This window comes from Esox lucius, chromosome 19 (genome assembly GCF_011004845.1).
Source record: "Esox lucius isolate fEsoLuc1 chromosome 19, fEsoLuc1.pri, whole genome shotgun sequence".
Classification (NCBI taxonomy): Eukaryota; Metazoa; Chordata; class Actinopteri; order Esociformes; family Esocidae; genus Esox; species Esox lucius.
This window is the reverse complement of record NC_047587.1, coordinates 4,442,353-4,460,017: the sequence shown is the minus strand read 5'-3', so window position 1 is coordinate 4,460,017 and position 17,665 is coordinate 4,442,353. Positions and strand designations below refer to the sequence as shown.

The 17,665-nt window shown below is 45.2% G+C and overlaps 2 protein-coding genes across 9 annotated transcripts; one reads left to right on the top strand and one right to left on the bottom strand.

Annotated features, from left to right (window-relative positions):
* The first annotated feature begins 316 nt into the window (after positions 1-316).
* LOC105018181 (ubiquitin-associated protein 1-like) lies at positions 317-4,619 on the top strand. 3 transcript variants are annotated; one of them, XM_010883409.5, is made up of 7 exons: positions 317-974; positions 1,310-1,452; positions 1,604-1,782; positions 1,915-2,611; positions 3,105-3,275; positions 3,416-3,517; positions 3,653-4,619. In XM_010883409.5, exons 2-7 carry the CDS (start codon positions 1,315-1,317, stop codon positions 3,785-3,787), a joined length of 1,422 nt encoding a protein of 473 aa, XP_010881711.4. In that variant the 5' UTR covers positions 317-974; positions 1,310-1,314; the 3' UTR covers positions 3,788-4,619. The 3 variants fall into 3 exon arrangements, with proteins under 3 accessions (XP_010881711.4, XP_010881712.4, XP_010881713.4); XM_010883410.5 differs by having other exon boundaries at positions 1,282-1,452; XM_010883411.5 differs by having other exon boundaries at positions 1,261-1,452.
* Positions 4,620-4,907: 288 nt separating this feature from the next.
* LOC105018183 (protein regulator of cytokinesis 1) lies at positions 4,908-17,228 on the bottom strand. 6 transcript variants are annotated; one of them, XM_010883416.3, is made up of 17 exons: positions 17,030-17,228; positions 16,117-16,249; positions 15,783-15,905; positions 14,890-15,123; positions 13,995-14,165; positions 13,644-13,793; positions 13,055-13,202; positions 12,282-12,418; positions 11,998-12,093; positions 11,506-11,652; positions 10,696-10,812; positions 10,180-10,293; positions 8,783-8,884; positions 7,827-8,009; positions 7,480-7,517; positions 7,334-7,388; positions 4,944-5,007 (listed from the first exon to the last, which is right to left on the bottom strand). In XM_010883416.3, exons 1-16 carry the CDS (start codon positions 17,038-17,040, stop codon positions 7,379-7,381), a joined length of 1,914 nt encoding a protein of 637 aa, XP_010881718.2. In that variant the 5' UTR covers positions 17,041-17,228; the 3' UTR covers positions 4,944-5,007; positions 7,334-7,378. The 6 variants fall into 6 exon arrangements, with proteins under 6 accessions (XP_010881719.2, XP_010881717.2, XP_010881720.2 ...); XM_010883412.4 differs by lacking the exon at positions 7,334-7,388 and having other exon boundaries at positions 4,930-5,007; XM_010883413.4 differs by lacking the exon at positions 7,334-7,388 and having other exon boundaries at positions 4,930-5,007; positions 10,702-10,812; positions 17,030-17,227.
* Between the last annotated feature and the right edge of the window lie 437 nt (positions 17,229-17,665).

Genomic DNA, 17,665 nt, shown 5'->3' with positions numbered 1-17,665 from the left:
GTGCCCAACCCATGGTTCTTGCAGTGTTCTGTCCCCTCCCCCACCCACCCACCCACCCAATCAATCAACTCCACCGTTTGGCACCAACACCGTTGCGAAGTTCTACCAAAAACCTGCTTCACGCATTCCAGGGGCGGGGCTGAAGATCACCGTGGGAGGGTGGGGGTACGACCGCTCTACCTGACCGGGCGGAGCAGAACTGTCTGTGTGGGCTGTTCCCTGGGCTCGTCTAATCGCTGTGCTGTGTGGCAGCACGGTGTGTTCCTGTTTCCCAGCGTGTCAGCATTTTCCCCTAATCCCCAACCCCCCCACCACAGCCCCCCCCCCCCCAGGGAAGATCTCAGTTTCACGCTTCTTCCTCTCCTCATCTCCTCCAGTGGGGTTTGAGAAAGTGAGTGTTCATTTAAGGTCGTCCAAGAACTGGAGGTTGCGTCGATGTGCTGTGTTTTTTTTTGGGATTTACATTACAAAGTTCAATTAAAAGGGGGAAGCAGCTTATACAAGGGTTTGATGGTTGTGTTATGCTGGAAAAGGATCAGGTTTTTTTTCCTAGGCTCTGGGGGTTTTAGTTTGGGTGTCTGTACAAGCACAACAGATTATGTAAAAATATATTAAATAAAAAAAGATTCATTTGATTTACAACAAACTGTTCTCTGTTTTTTGCAAACTGAATTCGTCAATATCCCAAACAAATTTTTAACAGGCTAAGAATATTCCAACAGTGATTTTTTTTATAACCCTTTTCTTGAAAATGTAGCCCTTTATCAGCAGTACAAATACTACCTGAACAAATATTGGTAAACACATCTGATGATGTCAGTCAGACAGGGGATTATTATTTGATCCAGAGAATTAGCTCGGATGATCATACAGGCTTTCTATCTTGGTGCTACCCATTCGGAGTACGCTGCACACCTGTCAGTCGTTCACACGTTGCTCTGGACCTGAGCGGGAGGAAGACACTTCACAGAGAGGTGAGTGCTGCCTATGAAAAGCAAAGACTGGGTATGATATATAAATATACATATTTTAACTTTAGGAGCCATGTTTCTTGGCTTTATGTTCATTCTGAAGCCGCTTTCGCCATTATTGTCACCCGTCAGAAATGTACATCCTGAAAACTTCTGACGGGTGAAACTAGACCGAACTGTGATGATGAATCTGAGACACAGAATCCGATAGTGTTTGTCTTCTTGATAGTGTTTGTCTTGTGGGTATATGGGCAGTTATACATCCTTGAAAGTTGTGCTTGTGTTACAGAGGGATATATTTTAGTTGCAGTCATTGCTTTTTCGTTGCCCGTGTCCAGGCGAAATGACCAGCCTGGAGGAGGTTCCTTTTAGGACCCCATTAGGACCCCTACAGGAGCAGGGGCCTCGTGGAGGGGTGGAGCTGACGTCCGCCCCGGAGCTCATCATACCAGACCACCTACAAATACTACGAGACACTGAGGTTGGTGGTTAAACGGCTTATGGGTTTTGTGATTATCCTGGCACGTCACATAGAGATTAATGTGAGAAGAGCCTGTGATTGAAGGGTTTGATTTTCAAGTTCCTGCTGTTACCATGGGCAAAGATTCTGAGGCGTTCTTCTTCATCTTTAGTATGAGTTCACTCTGGAGAACTGGGTGATGACTGAGCTCCATGGAGGACACCATAATCCTAGGGAAATACCACCAACAGTCCCAAGGAAGTCCTCCGATTCTGGGGAGACGCTGACCCCCTCCAGCCCTCCGTACTGGCTCATGTTCTCCAGTCCACAAGAGAGTCGTTGGGCCAGCAGGTGTCTTTTTAATCTCATATCATTTGATGCATTGCTGTAAATCAAAACCAAGTTATTTCACAAGAAAAGGTTGCAAACTCAACTGACAAACAGTGGCATGTTGAGTTCAAATAATGTTTGATTTGATTTAAGGTGGAACAGTGATTTGAAGGCACCTGCCCTTCGACCAAGGAGCCACAGCCTGAGCTCTGTGGACACGCGCCACCTTAATCGCCAATTCAACCCCCACCAGCACCGCCTCCGCATAATCAAGTTCCTGGTGTCCGACTCAGAGGACGAAGCCGGCTACTCCGAAGACGATGAGGGATCCTCCACTGAAGATAACGCCACCGGTTCCCTTCGTGGTGCTGGTGAGCGGCTCGTGTTGGGTAGCTCTGCGCCAAAACACCAGATCGTGTCTAGAGTCAAAGAGCACCATCTCAAATTCGCTGGGTCCTCCTCGACTCATCGGCACTCCAGCCCAACGTCCCCCCGAGGCAGAGTTTACCGTGACCGCCAGAGGAGAGCCACCTCCTTCCACTCCGTCCCGGACTGCAGGAGGCAGGGGAAGGAGGACTCTGATCTGGGGAAGGAGGGTTTTGCCAGCCCTCTGTGTCACGGCGGTACAAGACTCTGGGGGAAGGACTGCGAGCAGCAGCACAGGTCGTCGTCCTCTGGCTTGGAGGAGTCCTCGGTTCAGGCCAGCGCCCCCCAGCGCCACGGAGGCAAGAGGCACTGCAGCCGGAAGAGGCATCACTCCCTGTGCTCCTCCGCGGGAAGGAGGTGCTCATCAACTGACACCCAGCAGCGGCCCTCCTCCGCCGGACCCGTCGTCAGGAACCACTGGCAGGTGGCAAGCAAAACAGCCTGGTCCCGCACACCACATAGGGAATCTTTACGTTTGAGCCCTTTAGCAGGGTAGTTCTTATTCCCGAGCAGTTCACAGGAGAAATTAGATGCCTTGCTCTGGGGCCCCAACATAGAGATTTGAACCAGCGGTCACATCAACTCATTGCGATTCCCTAAGGTGACTTCGGGCCCCCGCAAAGCTAGCCGAGTGTCAGGCGAGTGGGTGTGCCATCAAACGCGTTGACCCATGATTACCACATTAAGGGCAGTGTAGGAAACGAAACGCTGTGTGCCTGTGCCTATCAGGCATCCTTAGTTGGGAGTTGAGATATCGGTCCCTATTGGATATGATCAAACTGGGGGAAACAGGGCTGAGTGTCAGAGAACCAGATGGAACCGAGCCCTAAGCCACAAACACGACTGTGTCCGCATTTTTTTTTTTTTAACATCTATTCCAGCCCGTCTCCCCCCCCCCCCCCCCTCCACTTCCCCAGGTCCTGCGCCGCCGCCACTCACACGCCACGGGCTGGGACCTGTCCGCCGAGCTGCTGACCGCACTCGGCCAGGAGGAGCGAGATCTCCTGGAGGCCATCACAGAGCAGGGTTACCCCCTGCACACCGCCATCCTCGCCCTGCAGAAGACCGGCCGCCGCAGTCCCCAACAGGTAGAGTCAGGGCCGAGGACGTTTGTGGCCGTCGGAAGAACGGTCAGAATGTGAACCCACGCTGCGGTGGTAGACCGCAGCTTAGACCACTGGAACTCATCCTTCCTAAACGCCCGTTCTCACCGGTCCCCTTTGCCCAGATTCTGAGTTACCTGGTGGCCAGCGACCGCCTGTGTGCCCTGGGCTACGACCAGGCCCTGGTGGAGGAGGCCATGGAGATGTTCCAGAACTGCGAGAGCAAGGTGAGCGGGACCCTTTCTAGATTGGCTTCATTCACATTACTGCAGTCCAAAAAAAAAAAAAAAACTATTGTTTTTAATCCACAAGTCTGTGTTAAGACATTTGGCATTCTACTTTTCTGTTTTAATTTACTCCAGGCCAGGGAATTCCTGCACCTTTTGGCCCAGTTCAATGAGATGGGTTTCCAGCAGAGCACCATTAAAGAGGTTCTACTGGTCCACGAGAACCACAGGGAAAGGGCCCTGGAAGAACTCATGACACGTCATAGCTAGTCACGCCTGTTACCGACAGACCACTCTGGGCTGTCAGAAGCTGCCGGGTGAAGTTGACTGATTACTAATGTCTTCTGGTCTGCCCCATGGTAATAACCGAGATGCCTGGAGTTAATCATGACACGTCATGAAAAATCTGTGAACTAAATAAAACAGTGGCAGTGAGGAATGTGTGTGAACGAGGCTTTTCACCTTCAGAATTGCATATATTACAAAACCCTACAGAAGCCTCGACAGATTTTTCTTTTTACACCATTGAAAACAAGATCTGACGCACATTTTGACAAGCTCCCAACCCCCCCCCCCCTCCCCCCAAATCACCATAAGAAATTGGTGTGATGACATAGTGACAGAAAACATTCAGCATTTGCCCTTTCAAAAAGGTCCGGGAGGCTGATGACAAGTCCCCAAAAGGTAAGGCCTGAGTTTGATCTACTATACTGTGGCACAGACAAAATAAAAAGAGAGGCTATTAAAACAAAACGTTTATTTACAGTTTGCAAAAACACCAACAGTCCGTATTAGCCTTTGCCAACAGACTTTAATATTCTCATTTAAGCTATGATAGCACAAAATAGATCATTTTTCATGTAGTGTAGCCAAGAATTTTATATAAAATAATGGCCGTCCCCCCCATAAATATAAAGTACCATGATTTACTCTACCACCAACTCAGATAATTAAAAAGATAATTGGATTGATCTGTGAAAAAAAATATTCAAGTTTCATGAAAACTCTTTTTGTAGGTCAACCAAGCCCTCAAACATTGCACTCAAGATTTGATCGTAATGCTCAGTTTGGAGATGCTTGAAACATTAAAAAAAAAAAAAAATACTAGAAATCTTCTGACTGAGCGTTTTTGAGACCGTTACACATTCAGTAGACATTGACACATCTCCTTCATCTAGATGTGTCGAAGAGGGACACTGACAATACAGTGGTAGAACTAAAATAGCTCCCAGCCAGAGTGCACATCCGACCCATCGCTCAAAGACGACAACCCCAGTAAGCAGAGGCGATACACAATGGAGGACGACCGGAGAAAGTTTCTGCTGGGCCACATTAGGTGTTGTAACATCTCTGTTAAAACGGGAGACGTTTCTGCTAGATAAACAAGGGACAGGTGCGCTTCGGTTTGACCCTCGAGCTTAGAGATGGGTGACAGTTGAGTTCAGGTGTCCGGTCTTGATGTTAGATTTGGAAGCTTTTGAGAGATGTTGCTGTGAAGAGAGAAGATATAGATACATATAAAACAGGCCATACAGCCTGGACTTTCAATTATACAGTAAGGAAGACCCGTTTTGGAAAAGTAGGGGGAAAATGTAAAGTAGAAAAATAAAATGGAGGATTGATTAATATTGTTAAGGGATTAGAAGTGACCAAAAAAAGTGTTTTCCTGGATAGGTGACAAATGGGGGAAGTGTATAGTTAATTCAAATGTTAATGCAATCCCACGTTGCATTTTAATTTCCACTTTTGCCTGCATTATTTTAGTCAATATTAAAATGATGTGATTTGTATTTTTATTTTCATGTCTGGTATGCACATTCGCTGTAAATATTAAAATGTTAATGAAAAACCATTTCATTTTCAAAGGCATGCACCCCCTTTGTGGTTAAAACTCAAATGGTATTTCATTTGTGAGAAAACAGCACCACCATTTGCAGTTGAATTTCTGTGCTCTAACTAAGTTTTCCCAACATAAAGAAAATTTAATTTAATTTTCATGTTCTACTGCCCTGTCAGTAATTCTCTGAAGTTGGGACAGTTTCACATTATACAATCATATTAAAGGCAATTTGATTTCCTGGTCAGCTTCTCATAATAGTATAGAGATAATTGAAAATGTAGCAGAATTTTCTGCGATCACTAATAATGACCTTGAACAGTCAGTGTTTGCACATTTTAAAGAAGCAATAACTTCCTCTTGCCATCACCGTGACACTGTTAATCAGTTTTATTTAACAGCACCAGAAATATGACAGATTGTGCAAGCGTTAAGAACTGCTTCCTCTCCAGTTTTCGGTTGATACTATTTTCAGCAGTGAACATTGAGCGTTATGTTATCGGTTGCAGTTGGCTTGCTCATACATTTGGCAACACAATTTAAGTAATAATTCTCTCAACCATGTAGAACTAGTGACTATGGATTAAAAAAAAAAATTTGGTAAACCAGAATTTCATTTGATTTGGGCTTCGTCGATCAAACAATCATAAATGTTATAATTTAATACAAATAAGTCTGCTATATACGATCAGTCATTAGCTAAAAATTTAATTCACTCATTTGTGGGTAAAACATTGAGAATATTAACTAAAACAAGCAGATATTTTCCCAAATATACAGATGAGCCATGTCACAAGAATCGCATTTGACAACTAAACCTTGAAACCTCACACGCATGCACTTCGATAACATCACCTGATGTGTCTTCTGCCAATGGACACGTAAAAAGCACCGTAATTGTCTAGTTCAATATGGCATCTTAAGCTGACGATTGTGACGCTTTTGACGGTCCATATTCCAGAGCTGGTCTTCCCCTGGGGAGAAGCGCGTGAGAGTCTTTCAAGAGCTCTTAAAATTTGCCAACACCAATGGGTCAATATCATTATTAGCGATCGCAGAATATTCAGCTACATTCTTCATTATCATTTCTATTCGGTCATGACCAGGAAATCAAATTGCTTTCAATATGGTCTGCAAAAACAAACATTGCTTGCACTAGCCCTGTTGCCATTGTACCCATACATCCGAGTGTAGCCTAACTATTTCTGATTGGCACGTTAAACAGCGTCCTGCCTTCAGGGAATGACTGCCACGGCCGTAGAACATAAGAAACCAGGCAAGCCTAGTTCAGCTGGCCCGCAATAAAAAAATGCTTCCTACCTCAACTTTCGAACCCGGGTCACTCCTGTGAAACGCTGTGTCGTTAACCACTACACCACTGAACTGTACTCTTGCTGGGAGTCAATATAGCCTCGTCTCTATCCTGAACAAATTACCACTGGCCATTTTAACAGTTAAAGCGGCCATTCGCGAAAGACATTGATAAAGTTAAACTGACTAACGTTTCTTACTGAGTTTACCTCCCCCATAAATAGCAGCTATGTATTGCGTTTGCCACTGGCCGTTTTAACAATGCATTAGTCCGTAATAAGCTTTACTAGCATCTACTAACTTACTGAAATAGTCATAAGAATTGAGCAATTGCTAGCGAGTCTGCCAAAGCCATTTCATTTCATGGCAAAACATACGTTCTCTTTCATTTGTGAATGACATCAGATAACTAACTTTCTCCATATTGACTGTGAATGGGCATACCAGACATGAAAATTCAAATTTTAATATTGACTGAAATAACGCAGGCAAAAGTGGAAAATGAAAATAAAAGGTGGGATTGCATTAACATTTTAATTAACTATGTGCTTCGATAAAACAGGAGTTTAGGGTGAAAAATTGACGTTTGATCAACACCTCATGATATGTTAAAACCTCAGTAACAAAACACCAATTAAAAAATGAGTTAGTTTTATCTGTAGTTCCACCTCAAAACGCCACCTTTCCCTGATAACTCCATAGCTGGATTGCACTCAGTCAACACTGGAAAGGTAGAGGACATCTTCAGTATCATGCAAACCTGGTTAATTTATGGAGTCTCACTGAGCGTTAAATACAGGTCATTCATACAGACCTGGTTATGGCAGTGGACTCAATGTTGACAAAATCCTTCTAAAATAGAAGGCAGAATTACATGGTTACGGCAAAAGAAATGCATCAATAAATTTGTTGCCCGATAAAGCTCTACTCAAAACATTAATAGTTTAAGTTAACAAAAACAGAATTAGTCTACTAGGATGGGATACATTGACTTTAAAAATGTACCTCTCCGGTAAATTATATTTCTATGCTAAACCGGATGTTATTTACTAAATGTGACAGACCGGCAGTCACAGCCACTCATGTCTGACTGGCGTGTTTGTTACTGGGGTTTATCAACGGTGGGCAGAAGTTGGCCTGAATAACGTGTTGGAAAATTACCGAAAATTCCGAATAGGTGCTGGCGACAGAGTTAATGCTGGCGTTACAGTGCGAGACAGAGCTAGCAGCAGGGGCCTTCAACACACCGCGGAGATCCATGCCATTCTGCAGGGACATGTTCTCCTTGTTGCGCTCCACCGTGCGGGGGGTTCTCCCAAGGCGGCCAGGGGTCCTTAAACTTTGCTGGGAAGACAAGATGGCGGTTTCAGGAAGGATTCCAGTTCCCCTAAAGTCCCTTTGGGTGACAGCAGTTCTTCGGACCGGGTAGTGCGCGCATGAGTGTAACTAAGGCATGTTGGATATGCTGAGATCGTGATTTTGACATTCCACATTGTATGGCTTTGATTGTAGTCATCATGCATTGCCCAATTTCTGTATCCTGATCAAAGTTATTTCCAATCCTTTTAATGAATTATCCTAATCAACTGTAATAATTGAATGTGTGCTAACCTAGCCTACATTGACTGAAATGATCAAGGGGGTACTCTTGAGTATACTGTAATTGATTCTGTTAACAGTAAATGTTCCCCTGGATATCAAGAGACAGTTGAGAAGTAGACCAAGAGTTTAGTCTTGGGTGAAACTAATTGAATAAATGTAAATGTGGGAGTGTCAGTTTCATTGTTTCATTGTTGGAGAAAACAAAGCTAAATGGCATTAGAATTTGGAGCCAGTTCTCTCCTGAGAACTTTCATAACAGAAGAATCAACCTTTTGGTCAAGAGTATAAAGCCCCCTGTAACCATAAGACTTAGAGCAATCCATCCTGCAGTTAGTGTATCTGCTGTTTCTGACGTGCTGTTGACTTGCTCCCGTGCAACCAAATAAAATCGACACAACCAACCACTATCTACGCTTGAAGATTTGATTGTAAAATCGTATTACAGAGAGGAATTTGAGTTTCAGATAGGAGCATCTGCTAAATGACAAAACCAAAATTGTGAATACATTACTGACCTTGCTGGCAGACATGGGCACAGGGGAACGACACACGGTTCCTCCGAAAACTGAGCGTAAGGTGCTGTTAGTGGAGCTCGAGACGGTGGACGTGCCATTGAGCTGGGAGAGGAGAGGGGAAATATTACACACCAGCTGGAGATGACCGTTTATGTCAGGGAGAACATGGGAATGAGGGGGGAGAAAATCTGCTTCCTTTCCGCTCAGACCTCACCAAGACTTCCTTAAGGTGATGAATATTAGAAGATAAAATGTAATGGGTTTTATCATAAGACAAGAGAACACCAGTTAATTTGCACACAGGAAGCAAAACGGTGTAAACCAAGAGGGACAGCGGAGTGAAATGTTTGTCTAGACAGAAAGCAGAAGTCCACGCAGACAGAAGTACACAAACACCTCCAGGTGCAGTGCAGATATGTAGCAGGTGCCTGATTGACAGGCAAATTACAATGGCCCTCAAGACAATTTGATGCGTATCTAAATACAGTCCCTGGTCCCAGACACTATACAACACAGTCCCTGGTCCCAGACACTATACAACACAGTCCCTGGTCCCAGACACTATACAACACAGTCCCTGGTCTCTGACACTATACAACACAGTCCCTGGTCTCTGACACTATACAACACAGTCCCTGGTCTCTGACACTATACAACACAGTCCCTGGTCTCTGACACTATACAACACGTTGTAGTCTGAATCTGAGTCAGTAAAATAAATATTTTTTTTGGTTTTTAAACCTGTGCATTTAAGATGGATGTGTCTGTGTGTTGGAATCAGATCTCATTAGGACAAATCTACCACCCCACCACTAGATTACAATGTTGATGACTCCGCACCCCCTGATCTGAAATCCTACATGTTCGCGCTAGTATACCATAAACATCAAACAGCCTTGCAATAAAAAAAAAAACTGTTTTATTGCCCTCATCTCATCTCGGGCTTCATTAGAGCGTTAGCGTGCTGTGCGTTAGCGTGCTAAGCAGAGAACAGGTGGATATGGCCCACGGTGTTGGCATGAAACATCTTTGGTAGAACAACGACTTAAAGCAAATACATACTAAGTTCCAAACTGGTTATATGGATTTAGACTTGTTTTTTTGGAAACATAAGTTAAGAGAACCGGCAATTGGTACGGTTTGAATGAACTCTCAGAACACACGCTACAGTGGCGTTGATTTGGGGTCTCAGATGTAAACCCTCATTTAAGTATTTGAATCGGGGGCCTGGTGCGTATCAAGTCATTTGACTAAGTCTACCTGTCTAGTAATTGTACTTCTATGACGCTTCACCCAGTGACATCACTAACGTGGCCATCAGAAAGTCATTAATCTGGGTTCATCGTTAGTGGAAGATCGGCAGGTAAAGGAGAAACACTAGCGTGCCCACTACTGACCTTGTTGGCAGACATGGGAGTTCTTGGCAAAGGAGAACGACACACAGTCCCTCCGAAGGCCGAGCGTAAGGTGCTGTTGGGAGTGGCGCCGGAGACGCTGGACGTGGCATTGAGCTGGGAGAGGAGAGGGCGGATATATTAATCACAAGGTCACTATTAAAGACACCACTCAACTGCAGGACAGACAAAACAGGGGGAACCTCAGAGAGGACAGAGGAAACGGGGCAACATTCTCATAGTTTAGACACCGGAGCCTCTTCGCACACTTCAATCAGATGAGTGATAATGATTATTATGTAGAACACTTTTCTAATGACAAGAGAACACTGGTTTGTGAGATCTGATTTGTGGGACAGGGGTGTATAATGTCTGCCTGGACACAGGGGCCAGAACCGAGGCACCAGATGGTCAGCAGCTCCACCATAGACCAACAAACAGTCCAACAGGTGCCTATCTATAATACGTTTCTGTATTAAACTCTTGAATCAGCTCCAAAATAAATGTAAGAAAACCAACATTTACCCTCCTGGCTTTGCCAGGTGTGGGGGTCCCAGCCAGCCGTCTTTTGGAGGGTGTCTTCACAGACGTGCCATACATCAGGTCCTGCTCCATCTGCTGACTCTTCTTCTGTTGCTGTACATTTCACAACCGCAAACACCATTAGGAAGACAGCCCTGGGCACTCGCTAGGAAGACAGCCCTGGGCACTCGCTAGGAAGACAGCCCTGGGCACTCGCTAGGAAGACAGCCCTGGGCACTCGCTAGGAAGACAGCCCTGGGCACTCGCTAGGAAGACAGCCCTGGGCACTCGCTAGGAAGACAGCCCTGGGCACTCGCTAGGAAGACAGCCCTGGGCACTCGCTAGGAAGACAGCCCTGGGCACTCGCTAGGAAGACAGCCCTGGGCACTCGCTAGGAAGACAGCCCTGGGCACTCGCTAGGAAGACAGCCCTGGGCACTCGCTAGGAAGACAGCCCTGGGCACTCGCTAGGAAGACAGCCCTGGGCACTCGCTAGGAAGACAGCCCTGGGCACTCGCTAGGAAGACAGCCCTGGGCACTCGCTAGGAAGACAGCCCTGGGCACTCGCTAGGAAGACAGAAGAACACTTCCAAATATCTTTAAACTGGGCACAGGTGAAGCCTTGCGTCCTCTGCTGCTTTAGGTAATAACTGATCCGCCACTGATAATGATAGGAAAAAACAGTGTCGAGGGGACTATTACAGGTCTGTCAAATCTAGTCACGTTTGATCATAGAACACAAAACAGGCGAGGGAGAACGGTAGCAACAATAAAAGCATTCAAACGGAGTGGTTCTCTTTGATCGTACCCGGTCGATTTTCTCCCTCTCCTTTTCAAGGCGCAGAACTTCCCACTGCGCCTCTACATACTGGAGGAACTTCTGTCCGTTCACCAGGAACTCCCTGTTCTGCGCCTCCTCCCACGCATCTATCTGGACCTTCAGGGACTTCTCCAACTGAAAAACACAGATTAACACACACAACCCATATTGCCTGTTATCCAAATTACCACATCGCTTAAGTAACTTTTTGCAGATTGGAACGTCTAATCAAAGTATCTAACACGGCAGAGACCGGACAGCCATGACAAAAGAAATGTTTTGGTGCCAAGCCCTGGACTTTGGGACCTAGGGCAGAATTTGCGAGTTGACGTGTTACATTACAACCAGAAAAGTATGGCCTTTCCCTTTTCGTAAACCGGAAAACCAAATTTCATTGATTGTTTACTCGTCCCTTTCCACTAGAGCCACAAAACACGAGCCAGACATAAGGGTTCCCCACAGGGCGTGGCATCGTCTCACCTTGCGCAGGCTCTTCTGGAGGTCGGCCCTCTGCTTCTCCTCCTTGAGCAGATTCCCTCCCCGGTTGTTGAATCTAGAAGGATCCGTTGCCTTCTTCTGTGTAGAGTAAAATTACGTTTTCAAGAATAGAAGTGACCTAAAACACACTTGCACGTACAACATGAAGGGTCACTTGAGCCAAAAAGAGTTCATAATGTCCATCCACAGCAGGAGTTAATGATGAATGAGGGCGCGGTCAAGAGGAGACCTTAAAACTCATCCTGACTGCATGTTACACTGCTCACCTCCAGCTCCAGGAACAGAGTCCAGCTCTCCTGCCACTTGGTGACACCCTCAAAAAGCTCCCGGTGGTTCTCGTAATGCTCCTTCAGACTCTGGAGCTCCATCTCATGCAGGTTCAGAAGCTCCTCTGTGAACACGTCTGTGTAGGGACGGACAAACCGCAGGCATCGTCAGGCCCGAAATGGAACGAAAAGGTGTGACGCGGCGACAAACGCATTTCACCACTTCCCACGTGAACACGACAATCCACTACATATAGGTCAAACAATCCGATAAGATAATACAATTATGTTCTGATTTGCTTAAAATGTACCAATTCAGAAATGATATGCTACTGTAAGAGGTGTGAGGAAAGAGGTGTTGCACTGCATGACAAATTAATATTCAGATGGTAGATCTGCCTGACCCAATAGCAGAGGATTCAATTCATGTGGACATGAGCCAAAGTGAACCATCCAACTGAAATCGACCAAGCTAGCTAACAGTCACACACCTTTCGCTCGCCTACACAAAACCACACAGTGGAATAGACAACCGGAACACACCCCAGATCAGGGGTAGGGACCTTTATCCAATGAGGGACAGAGCCTGTTGGTTTTCTGTCTTACACCATTAATGGTGTAAGACATTAACCCACCTGGTGTCCCGGGTCTAAATAAGTCCCCAATTATGGGGTTCGGACGACAAAACCGAGTGGAACTGGCCTGGAGGTCCAGGGTTGCGTTTAAAGGGCCCAATGTTATAATTATAACCAGCTTAACAACCGTCAACTGACCGTCGATGTACGGCGTGAAGTCCTGTCTCTGTTGCAAGCTGTAGTAACACTTCTCCCAGAACAAAGCCAGCTCAGTCCGGATGGCTTCCATCACCTCCTTCAGGTTCTGGCTCTTCAGCTCCTCCAGGCGCTCAACCTCTGCTTGTAGCTGGAGGACAGTTAATTAGCCACAACCAATCAATTAGCCATGGTAATGTCATTCTATTAATACAATTAAAATGTTGCGGCATTCTAACATATTTCCAGTAATGGTAAAACATACGGCACATTGATATTAAATTACACCAACATCATTACAGGGCAGTTCATTTACATTTTACAAATTTAACGGTCTTATCTAGAGTGACTTACACCAGTGAGAGTATACATTTTCACACTGGCCTCCTGTGGGAATCAAACCCACAACCCTGGTTTTGTAACGCCTTGCTCTACCAACTGAGCTGCATGGGATCGTTCCTGTTCAGTTTCACCACAGGAAACACCACGATGAGAACCATCTACTACAGAGGCTCCTGTGAGCCATTGGGTTGAAAAATGACTGGAAATGAATGTTCCCATAAAACGATAATCAGCTAGCCAGGGAACTCACAGCGTTCATGTTCTTCTTCCTGGAGTGGAGCCTGTGTTCAGCCATGGCCTCCCTCTCCTCCTGCGGCACCCGCAGTCTCTCCCACAGCTCCTGGATCCTCCGGCGGTACGAGTCGCACTCCCGAACATTCTCCGCTTTGCGCTCCTCCAGCTGAAAACAAAACGCAGGTCGGCCGTTGCAGGTAACACTTCACAGACACCTTTTTACTAAGAACAAAACTGAGTATAATTAGGTATATTTATACCTAATATAACAACCAACCAACAGCCTGCATACCAACTATACAGACTCACGATACACAACTTTTTTATTTCCTTACAAGACATAAAAGCACTAAAAGCCGGTAGTCACCTGCCCAAGCAGCAGTCTGAGAGCGGCGATGTTGTCGTTGGACAGGCAGAAGGCCTCCTCGTCCTCACACACCACGTCCCTCTCAAAGCTGGTGTCCGGCAGGCGATCCAGCTCCTCCATGCACCCAACGATCTGACGCTTGATGTCCACAAACTCCTCGTGACGACGATCCTGGGAGAGGGGAAGTTAAGAACGACATTACAGGGGCCACATGTACGACTGCTACTGAACTATGAGCAGAGAAACTAGCAGAAGCGATTGGTAGATCTGCTTAGTTATTGTTTCAAATTATGTTTTTGTACAAAATTAATGCTGCTCCATCTGCATTGACTTGTTATCCCCTTATATTCACTTTAGTCACTCGCAGGCAGCACTCTACCCACCCTAAATCACCCTGGACTAGCTGGTACTATACCAGTCAGTACTATCCTACCCACCCTAAACCACCCTGGACTAGCTGGTACTATACCAGTCAGTACTATCCTACCCACCCTAAACTAGCTGGTACTATACCAGTCAGTACTATCCTACCCACCCTAAACCACCCTGGACTAGCTAGTATTATACTGGTCTTGTTTATTATGGGAAACAACGACGAGTGTTAATGTTTAGAGGCAGAATTCTACACAGCACCCCTTTAAAATATCAACTTGAGCTGAGCGACTTATTTAATTGTGAAATACATAGTCATGAAAACAACTTCAAAGCTGAATCCTGTGAATTAGGCAATGATGTGGTGAGATTAAAAGGAGATTTCCACATCGGAATTTGACACCCTCACTTTTCAATTGTGACCCATTTCAGAGTCTGAGCTGAACAAACGCAAAAGAAAACGGTCCTAAATGCACAGTAACGTACTGCGCAGACAATGGTAGGCAGTGAGAAGCAGACAAACCTTCTCTTTGGCGAGACCGACCAGGTATGAGCGGTACTCATCGAGGCGCTCCAGCGACGGGACAGAGTCCGTGTCAATAGAGAAGGGCACCAGACACATGACGTCACACAGCTCCCGGTCCTGCTTGTACAAGGCCTTCAGCTCCTTCATTCTCTGGCTCTTTTGCTTCATCAACACCTCCAACCTGGTACGGATGTCCTTCTCCAGCTGTAGCATCGTCCTCCCCTCGTCCTCCTGCAAAGCACGTCAAGATCATTCAAAGGAACGTTAACAAGAGGCAACATAGATGTGTTACTGTGTTCTAGTTTGGTGTCTAGAGAGGGAAAAAACACACGTTTCATGCAGGTTTGATACTACAATGCAGGGGCAAACATGACATTTTGTCCGGCGGTAATTTAATTACCCCAGGCTGCCTGCTGTTTAGTCAGCCAGGGGCAATATTCTGACCCATTAGATTTCTCCCAAATGTAACCGTGTCGTCTGCTATGTGCCTAGATTCACAATGGGCCATTAATCAGCTGGGCAGGAGTGTGTTTGGCCATTGATCTCGGCATGGAGAAGCAGCGGACAGTTATAGAAATCCCTGGGCTTGTACTGTGGTCAAGGTTCCTCTCTCTCGCATTTTTGTGGTCTACAAAATAATATTTCTAAATAATGTTTCAAAATAACATCTCAGACTTACGAGAAATTAATTCAAGTCAACCACAACACCACACCAAGTGAAACGAGTTCAATAAAATCAACTTCAACGCATCTCATACACAGCCTCTGGGTTGTCATCCATAAGGAAATTAAAGACAAATTCAAACCAAAAAGAAATCCGAAGAGGCATTCCTGAAGGCCATTTCCCCAGCAGAGGAGCAGACCTAGCGGGACTAGGACTAGAACAATACCTCAAAAGGGGGCAGTTGAAGATCGGTGCACAGGACATCCAGCTCTTTTCGACAGGTCTCTATGCTGTTCATTAATCTCTTCCTGAGGCGATCCTCTTCTGCAATCATCATGTCCAGCAAGCCCTGGTATGATGGCGCACAAACGCCGTTAAAAACTATTAAGCCTGCATCTCGTTTCTGTACATCTACTGTAATATAGACATTTTCAGTGAATTTAGCGATGGTGGAAAATCCCTTCAGCCAAAGCACACACATCCAAATGGCTTTAAATCAGTGACAGAAATCTAACACCAGAATGGGGAATGGCAAGGATGGTATAAGAAACAGAACTCACTTTGATATGTTTCTTTACCACATCTGTCCTCTGCAATCGCTGATCCTCTGGGATCCCTATTTCCTCCCAGATGGCCTTCAACCGGTTCAGGGCTTGATTCAGACATGCTACGGATTCCGCAGCATGGACTTCACTGTACCGGGGTGAATATCAAAAGCAGATCAGACAAAAGGGCGTGTAGAGATATATAGTAAAACCTGAATACAAAAACATCAAGCTACAATTTGAGTAGAACAGATAGCGTTCTGAGCTGGTTTACATCGCAACTTAACCGGGTTCTTGTCGAGACATTAACATTCCTCAGGCCAGCCAAACCGGTGGATCGACAATAGAGTTACTGCCAAATGTAAGAATTAGGCTGTATTCAAATAACCCGCATTGCAAGCTAACAACATGTTTGTCAGCCATGTGTTTTGTACAATTTGCAAGACTTGTTAACTACCTGATGTTTATTGGAAAGTTCTGGTGAACCGTTGTTGGCAGTGGCACAATTGCACGTTCCTGTAATGGGTGGAGTACCCAAGTAAACCAGGCCTAGTTAACAACAGTACCTTTGCCTTAGCCAGCGGTGTTGCCAAACAGAATAATAGTTAGAGTACCGACCGTTAAAATGCTGACAGAGCAAAGTCCTGCCAACATTCAGCTAAACAGTGGTTAAACCATCCTCCAAACGTTACTGCAAATAGCTTACCTTTAGGTCTACCCGTTGGTAGCTAATAACTAAGGTTTTCCTGATAATTAACCAAAAAGCTAACGACACCACACTCAAACACAACATGAAACGCTTACTTAAATCAAACTGACAATCCAGCTAGCTAAAATGCATGTAAATACAATAAACCTCAGTCAGCTAACCACGTTAGCTAGGTAGTAGTAATTAGAACACAGCATGCCAAAAAACGTTTCCACTAACCTCCTCCTCATGGTTGTACGTCACCTTCAAAAGTCACTGTTAAAATTTTAAAAAGTACTGCCTAAAATACCTCTATTCAAACGCAATTGCATAAAACGAAAGACAATCATCTATCTAAACTTCAGAGCGTCGTCTCGTCTGTTGTTTCTGCGCCAGGGTTCAAATTTTGCACTGAAATATTGCCTCGATTCCGATTGGACGAAAACAGGGAATGCGTCACAACAAATGGCTTATGTGGGCGTGCCTAAATAGCTTGTTGAGTCAATAGCCAACCTTTGAATTTGTTTGGCCTGGTCATACAGGTGAATGTGAATTCACAACATATAAACATATTTTTGTTAGCTCCAATGGTTATGAAATGAGCTGGCATTGTTTCATTGTTGTTTGGTTCTCATGCTAAAAACAATTTGTTGTAACGTTTTTTATATATATATATATTGGACTCAACAGCATCGAAACATCTCACACGCTTGGTTTCAAAACAGTTTCGAACGGTTTCGAAACGAGTGTAGGCCTACATGTGACCTGGTTTCTTTAATAACTACTGAAATTACAGCGGTATAAAAACATATAGCCGTCTTGTGGGTATAGTGTTTTGGAAATTAAATAAATATTCTTTGACATGACTAAAACAAA

Excerpts from the sequence above, each read along its gene's own strand:
- LOC105018181 (XM_010883409.5), top strand. The coding sequence starts at position 1,315 with ATGACCAGCCTGGAGGAGGTTCCTTTTAGGACCCCATTAGGACCCCTA. Across the intron at positions 1,453-1,603 it reads AAATACTACGAGACACTGAG|TATGAGTTCACTCTGGAGAA; the intron begins GTTGGTGGTTAA and ends CTTCATCTTTAG. Across the intron at positions 3,276-3,415 it reads GCCGCCGCAGTCCCCAACAG|ATTCTGAGTTACCTGGTGGC; the intron begins GTAGAGTCAGGG and ends CCCTTTGCCCAG.
- LOC105018183 (XM_010883412.4), bottom strand. Across the intron at positions 15,124-15,782 it reads TTCAACTGCCCCCTTTTGAG|GAGGACGAGGGGAGGACGAT; the intron begins GTATTGTTCTAG and ends CGTGCTTTGCAG. Across the intron at positions 7,518-7,826 it reads GCACCTATTCGGAATTTTCG|AAGGATTTTGTCAACATTGA; the intron begins GTAATTTTCCAA and ends CTTCTATTTTAG.